The 24,859-nt window shown below is 37.8% G+C and overlaps 1 protein-coding gene across 1 annotated transcript in view; it reads right to left on the bottom strand.

The window, feature by feature from the left end:
• FNTA (farnesyltransferase, CAAX box, alpha) overlaps positions 1-24,567 on the bottom strand; it is a 34,028-nt gene extending 9,461 nt beyond the window's left edge. The window contains exons 1-6 of the mRNA XM_058720480.1: positions 24,322-24,567; positions 22,094-22,179; positions 11,057-11,171; positions 6,585-6,689; positions 3,436-3,562; positions 1,733-1,881 (exon numbers count right to left, since the gene is read on the bottom strand). Coding sequence (XP_058576463.1) covers positions 1,733-1,881; positions 3,436-3,562; positions 6,585-6,689; positions 11,057-11,171; positions 22,094-22,179; positions 24,322-24,527 — 788 coding nt within the window. The 5' untranslated portion in view covers positions 24,528-24,567. The remainder of the gene's footprint in view (positions 1-1,732; positions 1,882-3,435; positions 3,563-6,584; positions 6,690-11,056; positions 11,172-22,093; positions 22,180-24,321) is intronic.
• Between the last annotated feature and the right edge of the window lie 292 nt (positions 24,568-24,859).

Raw genomic sequence — 24,859 nt, forward strand, 5'->3', positions numbered from 1 at the left:
CCTGAGTTCGGACCCCACATCAGGCTTGCTGCTCTTAGTGCGGAGCCTGCTTGGGATCCTCTGTCTCCCTCTCCCTCCATCTCTCCCCTGCTTGTGCTTCTCAAAAATAAACAAACATTAAAAAAACAAGAGTCACACGCTCTACTAATTGATCCAGCCAGGTGCCCCTAAAACAACTTTTATAATTAAAATGGTAAGTATGTTCTCATCAGGCTATAAAAACAATAAATATATTCAAATTTAAAACAGACATTAAGACAAAATAGACAAAGTCAGAAAAGAGTTGGCTATTAATGTTTATGGATATTAATATTCATGCCAATTCATAAATTCTCTTTTAACAGCTTTTTGTATGCTAAAGCAGTAGTTCTCAACTGCAGATGGTTTTGCCCCACAGGGGACATTTGGCAACATCTGTGGACATTTTTGTCACAGCTTGGGGCAGGGGTTTTCTACTGATATAATAGGGCATAGTGCCTGGGTGGCTCAGTCGGTTGAGCATCTGACTTCAACATTTTTTTTTTTTTTTTTAATTTATTTTTGGGACAGAGAGAGACAGAGCATGAACGGGGGAGGGGCAGAGAGAGAGGGAGACACAGAATCGGAAACAGGCTCCAGGCTCCGAGCCATCAGCCCAGAGCCCGACGCGGGGCTCGAACTCACGGACCGCGAGATCGTGACCTGGCTGAAGTCGGACGCTTAACCGACTGCGCCACCCAGGCGCCCCATTGAGCATCTGACTTCAGTTCAGGTCATGATCTTGCTGTTCATGAGTTCGAGCCCCACATTGGGCTCTGCGCTGACAGCTCAGAGCCTGGAGCCAGCTTCAGATTCTGTGTCTCCCTCTCTCTCTCTCTCTCTCTCAAAAATAAACAAACATTGAAAAAAAAAAGCCATAAAGGCCAGGAATGCTATAAAAACCCTACAACATACAGGACAGCTCCCTACAACAGACTTATCCTGCTCTAAACTCTGCACAGTAGAGTAACATGGCCTATAGGGACTATTATCTAAAGGTCACCAGAATTTAATAAAATACATTGTTGTTGTTTTACATTGCAATATTGGTTTCAGAAGTAGAATTCAGTGACTCATCACTTACATATAATACCCAGTGCTCATCACAAGTGCCTTCCCTAATACCCAACACCCATCTAGCCCATCTCCTACCTACCTCCCTCCATCAACCCTCAGTGTGTTCTATATCATTAAGAGTCTCTGAGATCGTTTTAAAATAAAACTTCCTAGACACTATGAAATCTGACTTCTTCTCAATCTCTAGTAGTTAACGATATTTCAAGAAATGTAAGACACTACAAAGTAGACGTATACTAGAGTATCTGTAAATTTGTCATTATAGACTTCATCCATGTATTCTGTCCTACTAGTTCCATGAGGGCAGGATCAGGAGCAGTCTTTTTTTATTTTAATTTTTTTTCAATGTTTATATTTTTAGAGAGACAGAGAGACAGAGCACAAGCTAGGGAGGAACAGAGAGGGAGACACAGAATCCAAAGCAGGCTCCAGGCTTTGAGCTGTCAGCATACAGCCTGATGTGGGGCTTGAACCCATGATCTGTGAGATCATGACCTGGGCCGAAGTCGGACGCTTAACCAACTGAGCCACCCAGGTGCCCGAGGAGCAGTCTTGATCTTTGCTGTAACCCCAATGCTTGAGACCTGACAGGTACACAAATGTTCTTTTAATGAGTGAACAAGTGAAGATTACTAACTGGACTTCTCTCTCCAGTATAGCACGATCATTGTAGCCAGTGGTGTTAGAAATTACGAAGTATCTTTGGTTCCAGACAGAGTTATTTCTCACATCCTCTTTGAGAAGTTGGTCTACATACTGCAGCTCATTATCCCAAAGTTTAAATTCCTAAGAGAAAATACAGAATATCCAATTAGAAATGTCCCATTATTTTTTAAGATTTTATTTTCAATAAAATCACTCAAAGTGGGGCTCGAACTCACAATCCCGAGATCAAGAGTCACATGCTCTACCGACTGAGACAGCCAGGCACCCCTAGAAATGTCCCATTATTAATAAAAAATAAAATTTCAGCAGAGCTAGGTAGAACTGAAGATGTGGGTGGGACTCATCACATAGTTGGAGGAAAGTGCTAGTTGCAGGTCAAGGAAATGAAGGGGGGAAAGAAAAGTCATCAAAGACAAGGGAACGGTCACAAGGAAGGAAAGAAATTTTAGGAAGACAAAGCAAAGTGTCCTGTAATTCAGTACCATCTTCTTGAGAACAATTTAGATACCAAGAGGCATGTTTATACTATTTAAATAGACCCAAGAATTACTCTAAAGGACTAAATCACAGGCAAAAAAAAGGCTAATTATGTAACTAAATGCTTACGCATTGTTTAAGGTGAAAATTTAGAGGGAAAAAACCCAAACTCAGTAATAATAAAATGATAAACTATAGTAAAGTGTATTAATTTGATGGATTTGATATGAATATATAATATTAAAGTAAAAGGGAATATTAAAAATGCTTATATATGATAAAACTACATTAAAATACATGTGGAGAAATATACAAAACTGGATTTAGATATAAACTTTTACATTATGGAGCTGTTTTAGTAAAAAAAAGATCATAGGGAGAAGAGAAACAATAAAGATAATTAAGAAAAGAAATGAAATGGTCAAAATTTACAAATGTGGCAAAAATTGGGGATAATTATGAAAAAAGCCAATGGAGTTATACTTCTTGTTTGATACTGGCAAAAAGGTAGAATTTCATAAAAAAATACCAAAAATCTTTAGAAAATTTATCCCTTTAAACAAATTTAGAAAAGTTTAAATTTTTAAGTAAAAAAAAGAATTTTGTGAAATCCTCTTGGTATAATGAATAGTGCACAAAGTAGCAATCACTGGAAAAAATTCATAGGAAACAACACTAGAATTGTTTGATAGAATAAATAAAATGCCCAGAGTGGGAGTTTTAACTATTCTCTACTATTCAGGATTTAGCATAAAATTTTAACAAGTGGGCAGAAATAAAATACTATTATTGTAACATCATATTCCAAACTGTATGTATGCAAAACCCCAGTAAGTACAATGCCCTTGTTAATTAAAATAATACAGTTATATTAAAAAATTACAACTACATTTTCTATTCAACTTGCTATCAAATATAAAATGGGATGCAAATTCAATCTAAAAAATACAAAAATTACTATTACTCTTCTTTAATATGAAGCTACTTACCAACATATCTTGAAAGGTTATAAAATTAATCAACATGAAGGATGTCAGGTTTAATTAAGTATCTTAATAATTCTTAGTCATTGTAATTGTGGGTAATGATCTATATGTGTGTTTCAGTTCAGGAGTATACTTACATTCAACAGTAATTTTAATTATTTAATTCAGGCAAAACATAATCTGAAAAACACTGTAACAAGAAAGGCAATACCTGAATAACCCACTGTCGATGTTGCCAGGCATGATAATTCTTCGCATCCTGATTAAGAATATCAGCAATAAACTCCAGCTCCTGAGATGGATCTTTTAGCCATTCCACTAATACTCGCCTATGATGCCTAAGGCCGGGAAAAGAAAGAGGTTTTGTGTTAATGTATCCAAGAACTAAGGTATCAACTGCACGTATTGTATTAGGCGATGTGGAGGGACACTCAAAAAAAAACAGAAATTCACCTTTAATTCTCAAGATTCTACTGGAGAGAAAAGGTAACACAGAAGTAACACTAAGAGGGAAAAGTTCCAGAACAGTAAGTAAGAGCTGAACAAACAAAACAGTAATTTGTGTGTAAAATGAAATAAAATACTCAGGGTTTAAAGAATGTTTATTTAAAGCTAAATCTGGAAGTCCAGTACAAGATCCTGTCTAAGAATTCTGAAACATTCCCAGATGGCATAATGAGACTATAGGAAATGTGATACTACTTAATCCAGTATAGAAGATCCTCTGGTTATAAACAGGCTCTGTTTTTCTGAAGTCCACAGCATCACCATACAAGCAACTGCTCACTCCACTAGTTCATGGGCAGAACTGAATTCACTTCTACTCTGGCAATTAGCTATGACAAGCTGCCAAGTTTGTCAAGAGTTGTTTCTGTACTAGAAAAATGCTTAGGTTTTCTGTTGGAGTCTATTTTTTAAATTTTTTTAGCTAAAATATTTATAAAAATTTATTAGTAAAAATGTTCTAAAAGTCACTGTGGTGATGGTTGTACATATTTGTAACTATACTAAAACCACTGAACTGTACACATTTTTTTTTTTTAAGTTTATTTTTGAGGGGGGTGGTGGCAGAGAAAGAGAGGAAGGGAGGGAGGGAGAGAGGGAGAATTCTAAACTGACACCACACTGTCAGCGCAGAGCTGGATGTGGGGCTCAAACTCACGAACCATGAGATCATGACCTGGGCCCAAACCGAGAGTCCAACACTTAATAAACTTAAATAAACAAACAAACAAACAAACTTAAATAAATAAATAAATAAATAAATAAATAAACTTAAAGAAATAAATAGGGGCTCCTGGATGGCTCATTCAGTTAAGTTTATTTATTCTGAGAGAGACATAGAGAGCACAAGCGGGGAAGGGCAGAGAGAGAGGGATCTGAATTGGGTTCTGTGCTAACAGCAGACAGCCCGATGCCGGGCCTGAACTCACAAACCATGAGATCATGACCTGAGCTGAAGTCAGATGCTTGACGGACTGAGCCACCCAGATTCCTTGAACTGTACACTTTAAGTAGGTAAACAGTAGGGGTACCTGGCTGGCTCACTTGGTAAAGCATGAGACTCCTGATCTTGGGGTCATGAGTTCAAGCCTGGCATTGGGTGTAGAACTTACTTAAAAATAAATAAACAAACAAACAAACAAATAAATAAATCAGTAAATAGTGTAATATGTGAGTTATATCTCAACAAAGCTGTTTTTTAAAAAAATCCATTAGTATTCAATATACTAAAAGTGAGTAGGGGGGCACCTGGGTGGCTCAGCTGGTTAAGGGTGGGACTCTTGATTTCAGCTCAGGCCATGATCCCAGGGTCTGGGATTGAGTCCCATATCCAGCTCCGTTCTGAGTGTGGAGCCTGCTTGGGATTCTCTCTTTCCTTCTATCCCTCTCCCCTGCTTGCATTCTCTCTCTCTAAAAAAATAAATAAAAATATAAAAGTGAGTAGGAGTGACAGGGAAAAGGAAAAAGATTTAATGCTTAATAAATGATTTATTTGCATGCATGGAAAATTTAAAATCTCATCTTATAGGGGTGCCTAGGTGACTCAGTCGGCTGAGCATCTGATTTAATTAGGCTCAAGTTATGATCTCACAGTTCATGGTTTGAACCTCGCATCCAGCTCTGTACTGGCAGTGTCGAGCCTGGTTGGGATTTTTATTTCTCTGTCCCTCCCCAACTCACACTCCCTCCCTCTCTCAAAATAAACATTTAAAAAAAATAATTTAAAAAAATAAATAAAAATTCATCTTACAGAATATTAAGAAGGCAAGATACTACCCAAGAGGAAAATTCAAAAGGTAAAGGCTTTTAAATTTATTTCAGAAAAATTCCAATACAGTGAACACTAGTAATTTATTTTTCTAGATTCCTACTAATTTTGTAATTTAGGAAAAACTTAAGAATTAGGTCCTGGGGTGCCTGGGTGGCTCAGCTGGTTAAGCATTTGACTTTGGCTCAAGCCATGATCTTGCAGTGTGTGAGTTCAAGCCCGCGTCAAAATTCCAGAGCCTGCTTTGGATTCTCTCTCTCTCTGCCCTTCCCCTGTTCACACTCTCTCTCTCTCTCAAAAATAAATAAATAAACCTTAAAAAAAAAAAAAAAAGAAAGAAAGAAAAAGACAGACATCCTTCTGCATGAAAGTTGAACCTTCACCACTACCTCCTCCTCCATCTTCACAATAACAGCAACCACAGTGGCTTTAATTCAAGGGGTGCTCAGTATACGACGGGTACTGTTCAAACTCTATTTCTTTCATACTTGCTCTCTGTCCTCCTGCTCCAAAATGCCTCTCTTTTTTCTCATTGTATTCTATTCCCCTCACCCATAATAATCCCTATGGTTTTGTCCATGCTAACTTAGGGCTTAGTTTCTACAACAAATATACTCTGTAAAACACTGTGGTTTTCATACTGCACTGTGAAATAACTGGCTGTATTATTTGCTTTCCTTGTTAAACTGTGTGGTTCACCTTTGTATCCCCAGCATCAATATAAATTTTTTGAATACATAAACGAATGAAAGATCAAAATACCAGTCAAGTCATTTTATAACACACAGGATAGAAAACATTTTTTCAGATTCTTCACTCAAAAATTTTCTAGCAGTATTATATGCTAATGTCAAAATTTTAAATAATAATAGCAGTACACACACTTGAGTGTTAACTAAATGTTAGGTACCACTTTAAGCACTAAACATAAAATTATCTCATTTAATTCTCTTAAAAGCCCTATGAGACAGGTAACATTAGCTCCAATGCAAAGTACTTAAATTATAAAGAAACAAATTCCCTACAATCTCATCACTGGGAAGGTATTATTAGCATAGTGACACGTTTCCTTCCTATTTTCATCTTACCAAACTTGGTAGTTTTTGGGCTGTTCCTCAATTATTGCAGTGATGTAGTTCATTTCCTCGTGTAGATCCTTTTGAAGTGACTTTAAGAGAACTCTCCGAAAATGCCTATAGCAAACATTAAGCATTGTTTCATTACTCCACATAAACTGACTAGCCACAGGATCAGATAAAGCTTTAACAATACAGTTAGACACACTTCTTTTTTTGGTAGGTATTCCATATAACCAATAATTTAGCAATGGAACTGCATAGGGTTGTCCCAACTCTTACAACTATCTGGTGATTGGAAGAATCAGCATTTTGAACTAAAACTGGTGAAAGGCAACAAATGATTTTTTTCAGTTAACTAATGATTATTTTCAGTTAACACTGGTTACCACTACTCTATTGCAGGCAAATCAAAGACATCTCTTTACCTATAATATTTCCCTACATGATACAGCTTATTTGTTTAGATATATTATTCATATAATTAATTCCATTGCAAACATCAGCATATATTGTATTTTTAGAGCCACCACAAATATCCTACTTATAAATGAAACACGTTTCTCTTTAATTTCTTTTTTTTTTTTTTTTTTTAATTTCTTCATAGGTATAATCAAATCATTAAAAAAAAAAACTTTTCTCTAAAGACATGATTATTAGTTCTGGTCTATTTTTAATTCAAAATTTCCAACTCAATAAATACTAAAAGACAAACAGCTGCTTTGAAAGTTATCTTTTAAAATGAAATGCTAAGGGGGGCCTGGGTGGCTTGGTCGGTTAAGCGTCCGACTTCGGCTCAGGTCATGATCTCACAGCTCAAGAGTTCGAGCCCCGCGTCGGGCTCTGTGCTGACAGCTCAGAGCCTGGAGCCTGTTTCAGATTGTGTCTCCCTCTCTCTCTGCTCCTCACCTGTTCATGCTCTGTCTCTCTCTGTCTCAAAAATAAATAATAAACGTTAAAAAAAATAATAATAAATAAATAAAATAAAATGAAATGCTAAATAGGACTATAACAGTATTTCTCTATTATTATTAAAGAAAATTAGGCTTCATAAAGCATGGACATAAACAAGCATCTTGGTTTACATGGGTAAAGTTATCAGATGTACTGCCTTTTAAAAAAACAGCAAATAAACTTAGGAGATTTTTAAATGCATTCTAAGTTACTTTGTGTTATGTACAGTCAGGAATTTCTTAAAAGATAAGAAAGTGCATATTAGACGTGATTCATTCCAAAATGATGGAATATCATACTAAGAATCCCAGTGAACATGGTAGATTAAGTAAGTTTATCCTCCTACCCTAATAAAACCCCATAAAATGATAGTAAAGGAATGAAAACAGTATAAATCCACAGGACAAAGAGAATTAGGGACAAGGGGATACCACAGCAATTGGGAAAGGTCAGAATTATGGGAAATGGTAAGCTGACAGGTAAGTTTTAACTGACTTTGAAAAACAGAAAGTGCTAAAAACCTAACTGTCAACAGAGGGAAAAAGGTTTAGAAATCAGAGGTGTCAGGTATTCCCAAAACCAGGAATCAAGGATGGGGCTGGAAACAGTATAAAATCTGGAAATAGCCCTTAACAGCCAAGACCCCTCCCCCAACCTTGAACACAGAAGTGACAAGATCTACTAAGTTGGTATGAGATAAACAAAAAAAATATATGTGTATGTCTCTGCCCCTGGTTCCTGGCACGGAGTTCCTGAACATTTAAAAATTCCTAAGTGATAAGTGTACTAGAAGCATCCTATTGAGGCAACTCTGGGTGGGGTGCTGAGGTGGCTCCTAGTCACCAGGAAGACCAAACCTTGGAATTATCAGCCGCACCTCCCACTGTCTGGATAGAGTAGAAGGGCTACAAATAGAGTTAAATGACCATGCTTATATGAGGGAACCTCTATAAAATCCCAATACTAGGGGGTTTGAAGAGCTTCTAGGTGGGTGAACACATTCATGTTCTAGGAGAGGACATACCCTCCACAAGGACAAAAGACCCTCAGCTTGGGACCCTCCCAGACCTTGCCCTATGTATCTGTTTATCTGGCTGTTCATCTGTATCTTTTATCACATCCTTTAATAAACTGTTAAACATAAGTAACTGTTTTCCTGAGTTCTATGAGCCACTGTAGCAAATTAACTGAACCCTAAGAAGGGGTCATGGGAACCTCTGATTTATAGCCCATCAGTTAGAAGCACAGGTGACAGGGGCGCCTGGGTGGCTCAGTGGGTTAAGCGTCTGACTTCAGCTCAGGTCACGATCTCACAGTCTGTGAGTTCGAGCCCCGCGTCGGGCTCTGGGCTGATGGCTCAGAGCCTGGAGCCTGCTTCCGTTTCTGTGTCTCCCTTTCTCTCTGCCCCTCCCCCGTTCATGCTCTGTCTCTCTCTGTCTCAAAAATAAATAAACGTTAAAAAAAAAAAAAAAAAGAAGCACAGGTGACAAATGGACTTGCACTAAGTATCTGAAATAGGGGGCAGTCTTGTGGGACTGAGCCCTTAAACCTGGGGGATCTGATGCTATCTGAATCTCAGGTATGTACACAATGTCAGGTAGACAATGTCAGAACTGAGTTAAATTGTAGGATACACAACTGGTATCAGAGAAAATTGCTTGGTAGGGGAAAAACCCATAGCCATTGTTGACTAGAAATGTCAGAAGTGAAGGGTTCTGTGTGAATGTAAAGGAGACACACAGGAGAAGAAACCATGTTTTGTTTCGTTTTTTTAAACCTGGCAAGACATAAGTGGCTTTATTCTCTGGAAAAATCTGAAGCAGAAAGGAATTAACAGACACAGGAATATAGGGTGAGGAAAAGGAATATAGGGTGAAACAAGGAAACGTAAAATGTTGATATACTAAACGTTTGAGAACCCCCACCCAACCCATCTTCCCCTGCCTGACCCCCAGAACTGTGGCAGCCAAACACATACTCCTGAGGCAATAACCAGACGACTCTTCTCTGGAGGAACAAACTAGCCACAAGAAAAGATGGAGAACTGCTGACATGTAAAGATTTCACACAAAACAGCCACATCTCCACTCACTAACCTCACAGTGAAGCCCGCCCGTCGACAAGTCCTGCCACACACAGAGCTTCCAATCAGGATTTGTCCTGCCTCCATTATAAGTTTGAAAGGAGAGTCAAGGATTTGAAAAAAATATTTACATGAAAGAAAGAGACCAAAACAAACACAAAAAAATGAAAGTATGTCACACATCAATGAAAAGATAAGATGCTATTAAAAAAAATTCAGAGAACAAAAAAGAGCTTTTGGATATTAAGAAATTTTTGAGCACAGACACAGTCAGAAGATAATGTTGAAGAAATAACACAAATGTAAATGAAAAGACAAAGAAATGAAAATAAGAAAAAGCAATAAAAAAGATACCACGTGACTTAAAAAAACATTCCAGAAAGAGAAAACAGAGGAAAGAGAGAGGGAATTATCAAAAGAACATAAAAAAAAAATTCCCTGGACCTACTAAAAAGGTTTAAACGTGAAGTAATGACTCTTCTCAATAGAGGCTAAAGGAAATAGAAAAACATCTTTAAAATTCTGAAGGAAAATATTTCTAATCTAGAATTCTACTAATAAAATTGAGAAGAGCCTCTATTAAGACACTTTTCAATGTACAAAATCTCAAAAATGTTTTTCCACACATCCTTTTATAAGTTCTCTTCTATTCAAGAATGTGGTCAGTAAAATGAGAGTAAATCAATAAAGAGAAAGAGGGTCAGGTCTGGAAATAGGATCATGAACGCACGAAAGAGCTGAAGACGAGATGTACAGTGCCCAAACTAGATGTACAGGTGAAGAAGCAAAAAAGGAGCTGAAGGATTACCTGTTGTATTCAGCAGAAATGACACATTTTATACATATCAGAGCACATGGGAGACAAATTACTTCCTGGCACAAAGAAAATGAAACTAAACCAAAAAAAGCAATCTGTTAAAAGGAATACTCTGAAATACTATAAAATGTGGGTCAGCATATTTAGAATATACAGGTTAGCTTAAGAAAAAACAGCTAATGGGGCGCCTGGGTGGCGCAGTCGGTTAAGCGTCCGGCTTCAGCCAGGTCACGATCTCGCGGTCCGTGAGTTCGAGCCCCGCGTCAGGCTCTGGGCCGATGGCTCGGAGCCTGGAGCCTGTTTCCGGTTCTGTGTCTCCCTCTCTCTCTGCCCCTCCCCCGTTCATGCTCTGTCTCTCTCTGTCCCAAAAATAAAAAAAAAATAAAAAAAAAAAACGTTGAAAAAAAAAGAAAAAACAGCTAAGAGTTCTTGCCTCTGGGGAGTGGGACCCTGGTAGTGAGAAGGAAGGGGGCAGAGGATGTCATTTTACATTCAGTCTCTGACTTTTAAACTCATAGCATGAATTATTATTTTGATAACAACTGAAGTTTAGTTAAGGAAAAAAAAGAGCCATCTGAACTAAAACATGAGACATTTATGTGGGAAATATTAATGATGAGTTTTACTTACCACACTGTATAATTTGCTGCATTTAACTCAATAGCATCTCTGGTTAGTTTAAAAGCTCGTTCACTTCTTTCATCACGCTGCAGAACAGCCCGGAAATAATCATAAACATCTCTAACTGGGGAGAGAGCACACCGTTGCATTAGGACTATCTTTCTTGTTTAAACTTAGCACTATAATACAAAATGCTGTTCTATCTTATGAGGAAAGATACTGCATGTGTATCATTTATAACAATAAACAAAAGAAAGTCAAATGACTATGTGAATGCCACCTTGAGAATGCTTTAGTGTCACAGCCATAATATATGTGTAACTGTGCCTCCTGCTCATGTGTATGTACAGGGGTTAATGCCAGACTCCAAATCTCCAAAAGACCTAATGCATTAAAGTAAAATTAAAGTGCATATATTCAAATATATTCAGTTACTACTTTTCTCACATTTTGTCAGTTTTATAAGTGAAAAAGCAATGTACATGATAGTAGAAAATTCAAATAGTATAAAAAAGTTCACACTAAATTTGACTAAATTCCCAGTCCTTCTCCACAGAAGCAACCACTGTTAACTGATTCTACTGTATCCTTCCAAATACATTCTATGGATATACAAATATATGTTCTAAATCCATCCTCCCATTTTTTAATACAAATGATCACAGTGGGGAACATGGCTAGCTCTCTTGATCTTGGGGTTGTAGTTTGAGCCCAATGTTGGGTACAGAGATTACTTGAAAATCTTAAAAAAAAAAAAAAATAAATGAGATCACATCACACTCTATGTTCTGGGCCTTGCTTTTTTCATTCACACATTATTAAAGGTAGTGTAAAATTTACATACTCATTGAATCAATTGGAACTACTGTTCCAGTTCTAGGAAGTTTTCTTACAAATACACTCTCATACACACCCAAAGCATCCAAGGAAATTTACTGGGTATTTGATTACATAAGAAAAATTTAAAAGGCTGGTCTGATGGTAATAGGTTAATGAGAACTTACTAAAGTTGGTATATAACCACCCACTGATAAATCTGACTGGCTTCAAAAAAAAAAAAAGGCAATGAAAACTGGAAACAAATAATCTTTCCATTAGTAAACATTGGGCTAAGTCCATTATGGCACACTCATACAACGACATACTATGCAGTCATTAGTAATGAGGCTGCTATGGTACATACACATACGGAATAACTGCTATGACTATTAGGTGAAAACAGGAAGAAATGGAGCAGCATGCTACTCAGTTAAAAATATATGCTTATTTATGAATACACTGAGGAACAGAGATGGGAAGACATAATATTCCATTACAAAGTTCACCGTATGCTGCAGAGCATTTCACTGTATGGTACTCAAATTCTATTTAACTCATCCCCTATCAATGAATATCTCATTCTTTTGCTGTCCTGAGTACGACTGTATGCTTTTGTGTGCATGTGCAAATTCAGCACATCTGTTAAGATAAATTCCTATAAGTAGAATTACTGCATCAAGGTGATGTGCACTGTTGATGCTCACAGGTATTGCAAAATTAAGCTCTAAAAAAGATCTGATCAATATATATATATTCCCTCCAAGAATGTATGAATAGCCTATTTTTTTCCATATCCTCACTAATATATTAAAACTTCTCATCTTTGCCAATCTCTTAACTGAAGAAACTTAGACTTTGACAAATATTAACCTGATGTATTCCCATTTTCCACAAGAGAAACTGAGGCTCAGAGAGATCAACAAGTTCACAATGGGTCAGTGTATCTTGCAGACAGAAGTTAAACCCAAATCTAGACTGATGCCAAAGGCCATGCCACTAATCAAAATGAACTAGTAGATACTACAGCTGAAATGCCCTCATAACACAGTTTGTGCTATGGCACAGAACAGATTATAGCCCAACACACATTATTAAAAAAAAAAAAAATGTGGTAAACACTCCTAAATACTTTTTTCCACAATTAAAAACGTATGTGGACATGCTATGCGATTTTTCTTAATACTGTATAATTTTCCAGCTACTGGTAATTCAAAAACTTTTAACAGATTATGTATAAAAACCATATCTATATATCCTAGTTTGCCTAACCAGTCTGTTACTGGCAATGTGGATCATTTACAATTTTGTTTTATAAAAATCACTGTTTTAAGCTTCCAATGACTTCTCACTAAAAATTTTTTTAAGTTACATATATAATGCATACGTGCACATACTGTTTCCTTAGACTAAAGCCCCCAAAGTGAAATTATCAGAGAAGAACATGAACAATTACAGATCTGGGGCACCTGGGTGGCTCAGTCAGTTAAGCGTCTGACTTCAGCTCAGGTCATGATCTCACAGTCTGTGAGTTCAAGCCCCACGTCAGGCTCTGTGCTGACAGCTCAGAGCCTGGAGCCTGCTTCGGATTCTGTCTCTCCCTCTCTCTGCCCTCCCCTGCTCAGACTCTATCTCTCAAAAATAAAAAAATAGGGGTGCCTGGATGGCTCAGTCAGTTAAGTGTCTGACTTCAGCTCAGGTCATGATCTTGGGGTTTGTGGGTTCAAGCCCCCGTGTCAGACTCTGTGCTGACAGCTCAGAGCCTGGAGCATGCTTCAGATTGTCTCCCTCTCTCTTTTGGCTCCTTCCCCACTCGTGCTCTGTCTCACTCTCTCAAAAATAAATAAACTTAAAAAAAAAATTTTTTTTAATAATAAACATTTAAATATATATATTAAACAATTACAATATACATATATATTAAATACATACTATATATGTATATTAAACAATTACAACTCTTTACAAATTCTGAGACATGGGGTGCCTGGGTGGCTGTGTTGGTTAAGCATCCGACTCTTGGTTTTGGCTCAGGTCAGATCTCACAGTTCACAAGGGTTCAAGTGCTGCATCGGGCTCTGCACTGGCGGTTGGTGTGGACCCTGCTTGGGATTCTCTCTCTTCTTCCTCTCTCTGCCTCTCCCCTGATTGTGCTCTCTCTCTCAAAATAAATAAATATTGAAAAAAAAATTCTGAGACATAAAAAGGTTACCTACTTCTAAACACTATCCTTTTTTTTTTTTTAAATCTTTTTTTTTAACGTTTATTTATTTTTGAGACAGAGAGAGACAGAGCATGAACAGGGGAGGGTCAGAGAGAGAGGGAGACACAGAATCTGAAACAGGCTCCAGGCTCTGAGCTGTCAGCACAGAGCCCGACGCGGGGCTCGAACCCACAGACCACAAGACCATGACCTGAGCTGAAGGCAGACGCTTAACTGACTGAGCCACCTAGGCACCCCTAAACACTATCCTTGAAAGGTTGAATTTAAATCATACCAGAATAAAATTTGGAAACATAAGTGGCAAATAACTATGAAATATTATGCACTAAGAACCAAGCTCCCAAATAATTTTCAAGTTATAACAAAATGCTTATAACACATTAACTCTATATACAATGTATATATACATTATTTTATGTACACACATATCTACACATATAAAACATACACACATGCACATATATGCAATATGAAACCAATTTTGCAGAAACATTCACAGATGAGTACAAGGCTATATACCAAATATTAACGGTGGTTCTTTTTTTAAAATGTCTATTTATTTTTGAGAGAGCATGTCAGTGTGCACAGGTGGGGCAGGGGCAGAGAGACAGGGGGACAGAAGATCCAAAGCGGGCTCTGTGCTGACAGCAGTGAGCCTGATGTGGGGCTTGAACTCATGAACCTCAAGATCATGACGTGAGCTGAAGTCAGAAGCTTAACTACTGAGCCATCCAGATGCCCATCTTTTTTTTTTTTTTTAAACTGGTAACTTACTGTGTCATCAAGAACATTCTTTTTTTTTTAAAGTTTTTAAATTCCAGTTAGTTAACACACCGTATAATATTAATTTCAGGTGTACAATATGATGACTCAATACTTCCAGACATCAGCTAGTACTCATCACAAGTGCATTCCTTAATCCCCATCACCTACTTAACCTATCCCTTTACCCACCTCCCCTCTGGTAAACTGTCAGTTTGTTTTCTACAGTTAAGAGTCTGTTTCTTGGTTTGCCTTTTTTTTTTTTTTCCTTTGCTCATTTGTTTCTTAAATACCAATTATGAATGAAATCATATGGTATCTTTCTCTTAGTTTGCTTAGCATAATACTCTCTAGCTCCATCCATGTCATTGCAAATGTGGCTCAGTAATATTCTGTTGTGTATATTTACATCTTTTTCTTTAATTTATTCTTTTTAATGTTTATTTCTGAGAGAGCATGAGCAGGGAAGGGACAGAGAGAGAGGGAGAAAGAGAATCCAAAGCAGGCTCTGCACTATCAGCGCAAAGCCCAAGGTGGGGCTCGAACTCCTAAACTGAAATCATGACCTGAGCCAAAGTCGGATGCTTAACTGACTGAGCCACCCAGGTGCCCTTTACCACATCTTCTTTATCCACTCATCGATTGATGGGCACTTGGGCTGCTTCCACAATTTGACTATTGTAAATAATGCTGCGACAGACATCAGGATGCATGTAACCCTATGATTAGTATTTTGTATTCTCTGGATAAATACCTAGTAGTATGAGCACTGGACTGTAGGGTGATTCTATTTTTAATTTTCTGAGGAACTTCCATGCTGTTTTCCAGAGTAGCTGTATTGGTTTGCATTCCCATCAACAGTGCAAGAAGGTTCCACTTGCTCCCCATCCTCGCCAACACCTGCTGTTTCTTGTGTTGATTTTAGCCATTCTATTGTGAGGTGATATCTCATTATAGTTTTGATTTGCATTTCCCTGATAAGTGATATTATCTTTTCATGTGTCTGTTGGCCATTTGTTTGTCTTCTTTGAAAAAATCTCTACTCGTCTTCTGTCCATTTTTTAATGGATTATTCACTTTTTTGGTTTAGTTATTTATATATTTTGGATACTAACCCTGTATCAGACATGTCATTTGCAAATATTTCCTCCCATTCCATAGGTTGCCTTTTAATTTTATTGTTTCCTTCACTGTGCAGAAGCTTTGGATTTTGATGAAGTCCTAATAGTTTATTTTTGCCTTTGTTTCCCTTGCCTCAGGAGACATCTAAAAACAAGTTGCTACAGCCAATGTCAAAGAAGTTATTGCCTATGTTCTAGGATTTTTATGGTTTCAGGTCTCACATGTAGGTCTATAATTCATTCTGAATTTATTTTTGTGAAGGGTGTAAGAAAGTAGTCATTTCATTCTTTCTCATGTAGCTGTCCAGTTTTCCCACCATTTGTTGAAGAGACAAGTCTTTTTCCCATTGGATATTCTTTCCTGCTTTGTTGAAGATTAATTGACCATATAACTGCAGATTCATTTCTGAGTTTTCTATTCTGTTCCACTGATCTGTGTGTCTGTTGTTTTTTTTTTAAGTAGGCTGCATGTCAAGGACGGAGCCAACACAGGGCTTGAACTCACTACCCTGAGATCAAGACCTGAGTAGAGATCAAGAGTCAGACGTTTACCTGAGCCACACAGGTGCCCCAATCTGTGTGTCTACTGTTGTGCCAGTACCATACTATTTTGATTACAACAGCTTTGTAATAGAACTTGAAGTATGGAATTGTGACGCCTCCAGGTTTGCTTTTCTTTTTCATGACTGCTTTGGCTATTTGGCATCTTTTGTTGTTCCATACACACTTTAGGATTATTTTAGCTCTGTGAAAAATGCTGTTGGCATTTTGATAGGGATTACATTAAATATATAGATTGTTTTGGGTATTTGGGAAGAACAGACATTTTAACAATATTTGTTCTTCCAATCCATGGAATGTCTTTCCATTTCTTTGTGTCATCTTCAATTTCTTTCATCAGTGTTCTATAGTTTTTCAGAGTACAGGTCTTTCACCTCTTTGGTTATGTCTATTCCTAGGTATCTTATTGTTTTTGGTGCAATTGTAAATGGGAATGATTCCTTAATTTCTCTTTCTGCAGCTTCATCACTGGTGTATTGTAATGCAATTTCTGTACATCGATTTTGTATCCTGTGACTCTGCTGAATTTGTTTATCAGTTCTAACAGTTTTTTGATGATCAGGTTTTCTATATATAGTATCATGGCATCCACATATAGTGGAAGTTTTACTTCTTCCCTACCAATGTGGATGCCTTTTATTTCGTTTTGTTGTCTGTCGCTAGGACTTCCAGTACCATGTTGAATAGAAGTGGTGAGTGGACATCCCTGTTTTGTTCTTGACCATACAGGAAAAGCCCTGTTTTTCCACACTGAGGATGATACTAGGTATGGGTTTTTCATATATGGGCTTTATTATGTTCAGGTATGTTCCCTCTAAACCTACTTTGTTGAGGGTAACAGTGTTTTGTTTTGTTTTGAAGTTTATTCACTTATTCTAGAGACAGAAAAAGAAACAGAGTGCGTGGGGGAGGGGCAGAGAGAGAGAATCCCAAGCAGGCTCTGCTCCACCAGTGCAGAGCCTGATGCAGGGCTCGAACTCACAAACCGTGAGATAATGACCTGTGATGAAATCAAGAGTCGGATGCTTAACCGAGAGAGAGCCCAACAGTGGTTCTTTCTTTCTGGTTTTTTTTTTTTTTAATGTTTATTTTTGAGAGAGAGAGAGAGAGAGAGAGAGAGAGACGGACAGTGTGAGTGGGGAGGGGCAGACAGAAAGGGAGATACAGAATCCGAAGTAGGACCCAGGCTCTGAGCTGTCAGCACAGAGCCCAACACAGGGCTTGAACCCACAGAGGAGATCATGACCTGGGCTGAAGTCGGACGCTTAACCAACTGAGCCACCCAGGCGACCCAACAGTAGTTATTTCTTGATGATGAGACTCTTCTTTTGATTTTTAATACTCAAAATTTTCTACAATGAGCACGTTTTACTTTAAAAAACATTTCTAACTAGAAAGAAATACATATTCCATGCAAACATTGTAAACAATATAAAAGTACATGAAGTTTCCCCCACTTCAATGCCACTCTCCAATGCACTGGATTTCTTTCAAGGGTACTGGTAGTTACCAGACATTTTTCTAAGCATATAAACATAGTTGTTTTTTTTAAATTCTTCTTTTTAATTAAGTAATCTTTATGACCAACATGGGTCTTGAACTCATGACCCGTCAAGAGTCAATGCTCTATAGACTAAGCCAGCCAGGCACCCCAGTTACTTATTTTTAATGAAATTGTTATATTAATATTCACACTGCTTTTCATTTTGCCATTCTCCTCCTCAATTATATGTTCTTCCATATACACATCTACAACACTCTTTGTCCACTATTCATTCCATACAAAGGCCATGGCATAATTTACATATGAATGCCTTTTTGGGGGGCAGAATTCTACAAGTAGAAATAGAATATTCAGCCTTACAACTATATATGCCAAACCGATAGGCTTATAAATGAATCTGGGGTTATACAAATAGAATTTTATATTCATTAGATTTTTTTTCCTGTAGTTTTCAATATTAAAGTATTCTCTAAACTAAAAATTACACATTTAAGGGGCACCTGGACGGTTCAGGTAGTTGAGCTCAGGTCATGATCTCACAGTTTGTGAGTTTAAACCCCACATCAGGTTTGCTACTGTCAGCACAGATCCCACTTTGGATCCTCTGTCTCCTTCTCTCTCTGCCCCTCCCCCAATGGCACTCTGTATCTCAAAAATAAACATTAAAAAATATAAAATAAAAATTACACACTTAATATAATGTCCTATCCAAAGCTTCTGAAACATACGTGGCTTTTTTCACTCAACACTGTTTCTGAGATCTGTGCATGTTATAAATAATCTAGATCCTGTTAATGGTTATCTAGTACTCAACTGTATGACAATGATACATTTTATTTATCCACTTTCCAAAACACACATATATAAGTGGCTTCCAAGATTATGCTTTCTCAAAAAATGTTACAGATTTAAATAAACCATATAGTACTTACTCTGAGCCAGAGAGGTTTTATTATTTTATGTGTATAACTTACTCAATAAACGACATGGGTTTGGACAGCACAGGTCCACTTATACACAGACTTTTTCAATAAATACAGTACTGCATTTTCTTTTATGAATTCTTTTTTAAGTAAACTATACCCCTACGTGAAGCTTGAACTCATGACCCCTAGATCAAGAGTCACATGCTCTACAGACTGGGCCAGCTAGGCATCCCTCTTTATGATTTTCTTAATAACATTTTTTCTCTAGCATAATCTATTGTAAGAATACAGTATATAATACATTTAACGTACAAAATATGTGTTAGTCGACTATTTATGTTATTAAAGAAAGACTGCCAGCAACAGTAGGCTAGGCTTCTGAGGAGTCCAAAGTTATATGTGGATTTTCAACTGAGTTGGGGGGGGTCAGCTCCCCTAACTCTCATGTATTCAAGAGTCAACTGCAGTTATTATTATCCTCATTTTACCTAGGAGGAAATAATGGTAAAGAGAGGTTAAATAATTTGTCCAAAGTTATAGAGCCAATAAAATGATGAAGTTAGAATTTAAACCAGTTTGGGCATCTGGGTGGCTCAGTCAGTTAAGCATCTGACTTCAGCTCAGGTCATAATCTCACAGTTAGCGAGTTTGAGTCCCACTTCAGGTGAGCTTACAAGCCCTGCTTCCGATGAGCTTCTGCTATGCCTCTGGTGAACATGAGCACACCCCCCCCCCCCCCCCACCGTGAGCTCCTTCCCTCTCTCTTTTCCCACCCCCACCTCTGCCCCTAGTGCGACTCTCTCTCTCTCTCTCCCCCTCACTCTCTCTGCCCTGGCTCACTTGTACCCTCTCTCTCTTAAAAAAAAAAAAAAAAAAAAAAAAAAAAAGGATTTTTTTTTAAACCAGTTGTTCTGTCTCTAATGTTTGTGTTCTTAACCTCCTAGTACATCTTCTGATGTCATATGTCAGAGTGTACCCAGAATGTATCATTAGAAGCATTATTTCAAGGTTATGATATGAGTATTTTCCAGTTTTACTAGACAAACCAAACCCCAAAATGGCTAAACATGAAAATTATCATCTGAAATATATGCATCCATTCGTGTCCTAATACCTGATATCATAAGATAGTTTTAATTTTTGCCTTTTAATGTGTGTTCGGGAAATAACATGCCCATTTTATTTTGTGTATCTTTCATTCCTAATGATAATGGACTTTTCCTCCTCTTTAAAAGCCAATGGAATTTGGGGCGCCTGGGTGGCTCAGTTGGTTAAGCGTCCGACGTCAGCTCAGGTAATGATCTCACAGTCTGTGAGTTCAAGCCCTGCATTGGGCTCTGTGCTGACAGCTCAGAGCCTGGAGCCTGCTTCGGATTCTGTGTCTGCCTCTCCCCTGCTCATGCTCTGTCTCTCTCTGTCTCAAAATTAAGTAAAAACATTAAAAAAAAAAAAAATTCAAAGCCAACGAAATTTTCTCTTCTGTAAACTACCAGTTCATATACCCTTTGTCTATTTTTTTATTAGGTTGCCTATTTCCTTAACCTTTTGTAAGAATTCCTTACAAAGTTATGAATATCAATTCTGTTTCATATGTTGTATCTTTTCCCATACTGCTGTTTCCCTTTTAACTTATTCAGGGTGTCTTCACTTGTACAGATTTTAAATTTTGATATATATACCTATCAATTTTTGATTGACAACTCATATTTCTCTATCTTTTCCTTTGTAGTTTCTAATCATGATATATGTAAGAATTTTAAACGTTAATTTTTTCAGCCTGCAAAAAAAGGTTTTATTAAATAATTTTTAACATAATGAGAAATGTATGAATCAGTTTATTTTTCCAACATCTTTGTTAGTGACCTCATGAATCTGAAAAAGTTGTGGTTTTCACTTCTCTGATTACTAGTGAGGTTAACATTTCTTCACAGATCTCTTCTCACGAATTCTATCTTTGTATCATCTCTCTTCATCATGTGAAAGTTTTGCATTTATGCAGTTACATCTTCTGATCTTTTCCTCAATTCTGAGTTTTACATCTTGCCTAATAATACCTTCTTCACCAAAAGAACAAAAGATTATTCTTTTGTTTGCTCCTAGTATGTTTAGTCTTGTTTTAGAAGTTTAATTCATCTGTAATTTCCACATAAGACATGAAACAAGGATATAATTTTGCTTATATCCAAATGCATAGACAACTGCTGCAAAACCAATCTGATTAATCCATCTTTTCATACAGTTACAAGATGTTCTTTTTATCAAATATTAAGTTCCCATCTATGCTTATCTATTTTTAGATTTCTTACCAAATCTATTTATTTCTGCACTAGTTCCACACGTTATTTTTAGTACTACATTTTCATATTTGATAGGTCAAACCTTCAGACCATTATTCTTGCTTTTCAAACATTTCTTGGCATTACTTCATAATCAGAAAAGTACAATAAATGCTTTTCCTAAAAAAGGAATGATCTTGGATAACAGAGCTTTAACTGAAACATATATACGCACACAGAAAAGATATGAGGTTTGGGGTGGGGGGCAGAACTAATTTAAATCAGAATTATACACGCACACAAAAATACAAAACTAGCATTCCATTTTATTCATCTATCCTTTCTTAGAAGAACAACTAACAATTAACATTTGCATGACCTTCAATTTACAAAGCATTTTCATTCACATTCATTATGAAAGAATGATACTTTGTCAAAGAAAATAATCCACTCATTTTAATGTCAGTAAATGTATTCCAACCGAGCCTAGCACTTCACTGCTGAAATATATTTCAAAATGCGCAAGTTTCAGCAACCTAAGTTTATTCTACATAAAACAATAACTCATTTATGCTGTATCCTGTGTGCAGATTACACAGTAAATGAAAAGCATAACCATATTGTAGCTATTACATATTATAATGTATTATTCATTATTTATACTTAGGATATGTCCATTCTTTGGACAAAATGAAAGTTTTAACCATGAAAATGAATTATAAAAAACAGTATTAGCTTAAGTCATTTAAATCTTTATTAGACAAAAACCTGTCATCTACCTAGCCATATAGTTGTCAATTTCAACTCTGCTACTAAGTTTGACTTATAGACTTTTTCCTAATAAAAATAAACTTACATTTTTCACTATAAATGATCTGGACCACTGGATTGGGGCCATCATTCTGCGGCACTGGATCTATATCAGCCCATTCTGCTCTGTCCCTGAAATAAATATATTTTTTCAGTGATTGTATTCAAACACATAAGAAGAAAGAACAACTCTGGTGTTTTTAACAATAGCAACAATTACACTTGCATCCATATTAGCCAATTATAAATACATTAATGTAATTGTGGTTGGATTCTTCATTACCAAGTTTTGCCATTTTGCTTTACATATTAAACTTTTAAAGTAACATAAAGAAAAACGAAAATCTGTCACTGAAATTAATCAAACAATAGTTCCCAAATTTAAAGTTTTTATAGAAGTGGAAAAACATGTTTTTCAAACAATAGTTCCCAAATTTAAAGTTTTTATAGAAGTGGAAAAACATGTTTTTTTGCAGTAGGTACACAGTAGTTTTACCCTAGAAATCAATTCAGTTCATTGGTTTAATGAGACTTTTTGCAGTTAGTCAGCATTTATAAACATTGAATAACAATTTGCTAGGAACTCACATTTTAAAATCAAAGTAAACACTATTAGTTTACTGTATACTGCGAGGGGGTCCAGTTGGTCTTTACAGAGCAGGCTCTGGAACCTGACAACTGTCTGATTTAGAATGTAGGCTCTACCACTTACCAGCTGTGTGACCTTGAGAAACTTACTTAATCTCTCTGGGCCTCAGTTTCTTCACTGATAAAATGGAGATGCTATCACTACCCAGCCTTAGAAGACTGTTTGGAGGACTAAATGAGATAACACATTAAGCACTTAAATGTGTTTAACAGTAAGCACATGGCTAGTAAATATATTACATATATATACTAATATATATATATATATATATATATATATATATATAGTAAGTAATACATACAGTAAGCATTCACTGAAACCTACTTCTCATTATAAATGCTAAAAGAACATTTTAGCGGCACCAAAGGGTGCTTATAGATATTTCTGTACAAACTGCCCAAACTTGTCTTAACCACTCTTTTACTTATATTCTTTTCCTTCCACTCATCTTTTACTTCTCTATACTGATCAGCTACTGGCAGCAAAGATTCTGTGGCATCTACTCAATCTTGAAGTTGTGAAGTGAGACCTAGAGACTGGGGGAGTGGCACGAGAAAGGTAAGGCTATCATTTAGTCACTGAAAAATCAGACACAGCCAAGTGAAGCAGCTGAATATTTTACAATTCAGAGAGGAGGTGTGAGGATTATGGGGCTACCACAGCCAAATTAAATGAGTAAAACTCCAATAACAAAATCTGGATAGTGACTTTCACTCATTCATAAAACCAAGGCAAATAAGCTATCTAATGGGTTTACCTAGAACTGCATAAGAAAAAAAACAAGACAAAGGAAAAATAAGTCACAAGGATTTCTCCATTGTCTTTGCAAGTTCATTGCAACCAGGGAACTGGCATTACCAGAAAGCAAAGAACTGACAGGGATGAGACTGGGGAGAAAAAGCAAGAAAGTTACAAAGTACCCTATACTGGCTACTGCACACCTCTTGTATTATGTAGGAGGTGATGTAGGGATGTATTACACAACTTAAGAACAAATACCTTTTCAGTTTTATAGCCTAAACTCGGTGCCTGATGGTAGGCGCTAAAATATTAAAGAAAATGTTGAATGAAAATGTCCCAGACCTTCAAGACCTTACACTAGCTGTCTCCACTTTAACAGTGCAAACTTCTGGGAAGCCCTTACACCTTGTTTTTAAAGTGAGCAAATCCGGACCTTATTTATATTTAAATAATTATTTCCTGCCCGGCTATTAAACAGCACTCAAACCCTTCGGTACTCAGATTATCAGGCTAGCGTTGTGGGAGCATGCAAGAGAGCGGGATATTTCTTGAATTCCTGAATCACACCCAAACAGCCTAAGAAAGAGTGTTGTCCAGTGTGTTGCAGTTTCTACGCTGTTTGCTCTCTGTTCTCCCCTCTGTCTCTAGGTGACAACGTTGACTCCGGGAAAAAGCAACCCCGAAAAGAGCGCGAGGGCCGCGAGCGGGCCCCGATCCCGCTGAGCGCGCCCCCCTACCCCGGCCGGCCGGCCGGCCAGGGAAGCGGCGGAAACTTCGGCCGGACAAGCTGAGGCCAGAGGAGCCTACCCGGAACCGCCAGCCGGGTTGAGCACACGCCTTCAAGGGAAGGGCCTCCGCCGCGGCGGCCCTGCTGTGGGCGTTACCTGTACAGGACATAGGTGGGCGAGTCCAGGCTCAGGAACCCGTCGTCCATAGGGGACGCCACCGCTTCTCCGGACTCAGCCGCCATAGCTTCTTCCTGGGGCTGCTGCTGCTGGGGTGGCGGAGGGTGCGGCTGGGGCGGCGGCGGCTCCGGCTGACCGGACGCGCTACCCCGCGCAGCCTCTCCGACCCCCTCAGTGGCCGCCATCTCGTTTCGGTCCGCAGCGGAGGTGGTGGCAGCGGCCCCGCCCCTCGCGGCCCCGCCCCTCGCTCCCTTCCCCCACCGGCGGCCCACTTCCGGCTTTCTCGCTTCCCAACCATAGAGATGCGGACCAGAGAGACCCGGGTTGCGCTCCAGCCCTGGAGGTCTGAGATGGGCACTTGGCCACAAGTGAGGAAGCTGCACTGTCTGGAGGGACACCAGAAACACACGTCATCCTGTCTGTAGGCCTTTCTGAATGCTTGTAGTTGATACTTAGGAAGGTGTTGGTTTTGTTAGCTCCCCTTCGTATGGGAGGTGGTTCTCTCTTGTTTTGGACA

Source organism: Neofelis nebulosa, chromosome 3, assembly GCF_028018385.1.
Source record: "Neofelis nebulosa isolate mNeoNeb1 chromosome 3, mNeoNeb1.pri, whole genome shotgun sequence".
Classification (NCBI taxonomy): Eukaryota; Metazoa; Chordata; class Mammalia; order Carnivora; family Felidae; genus Neofelis; species Neofelis nebulosa.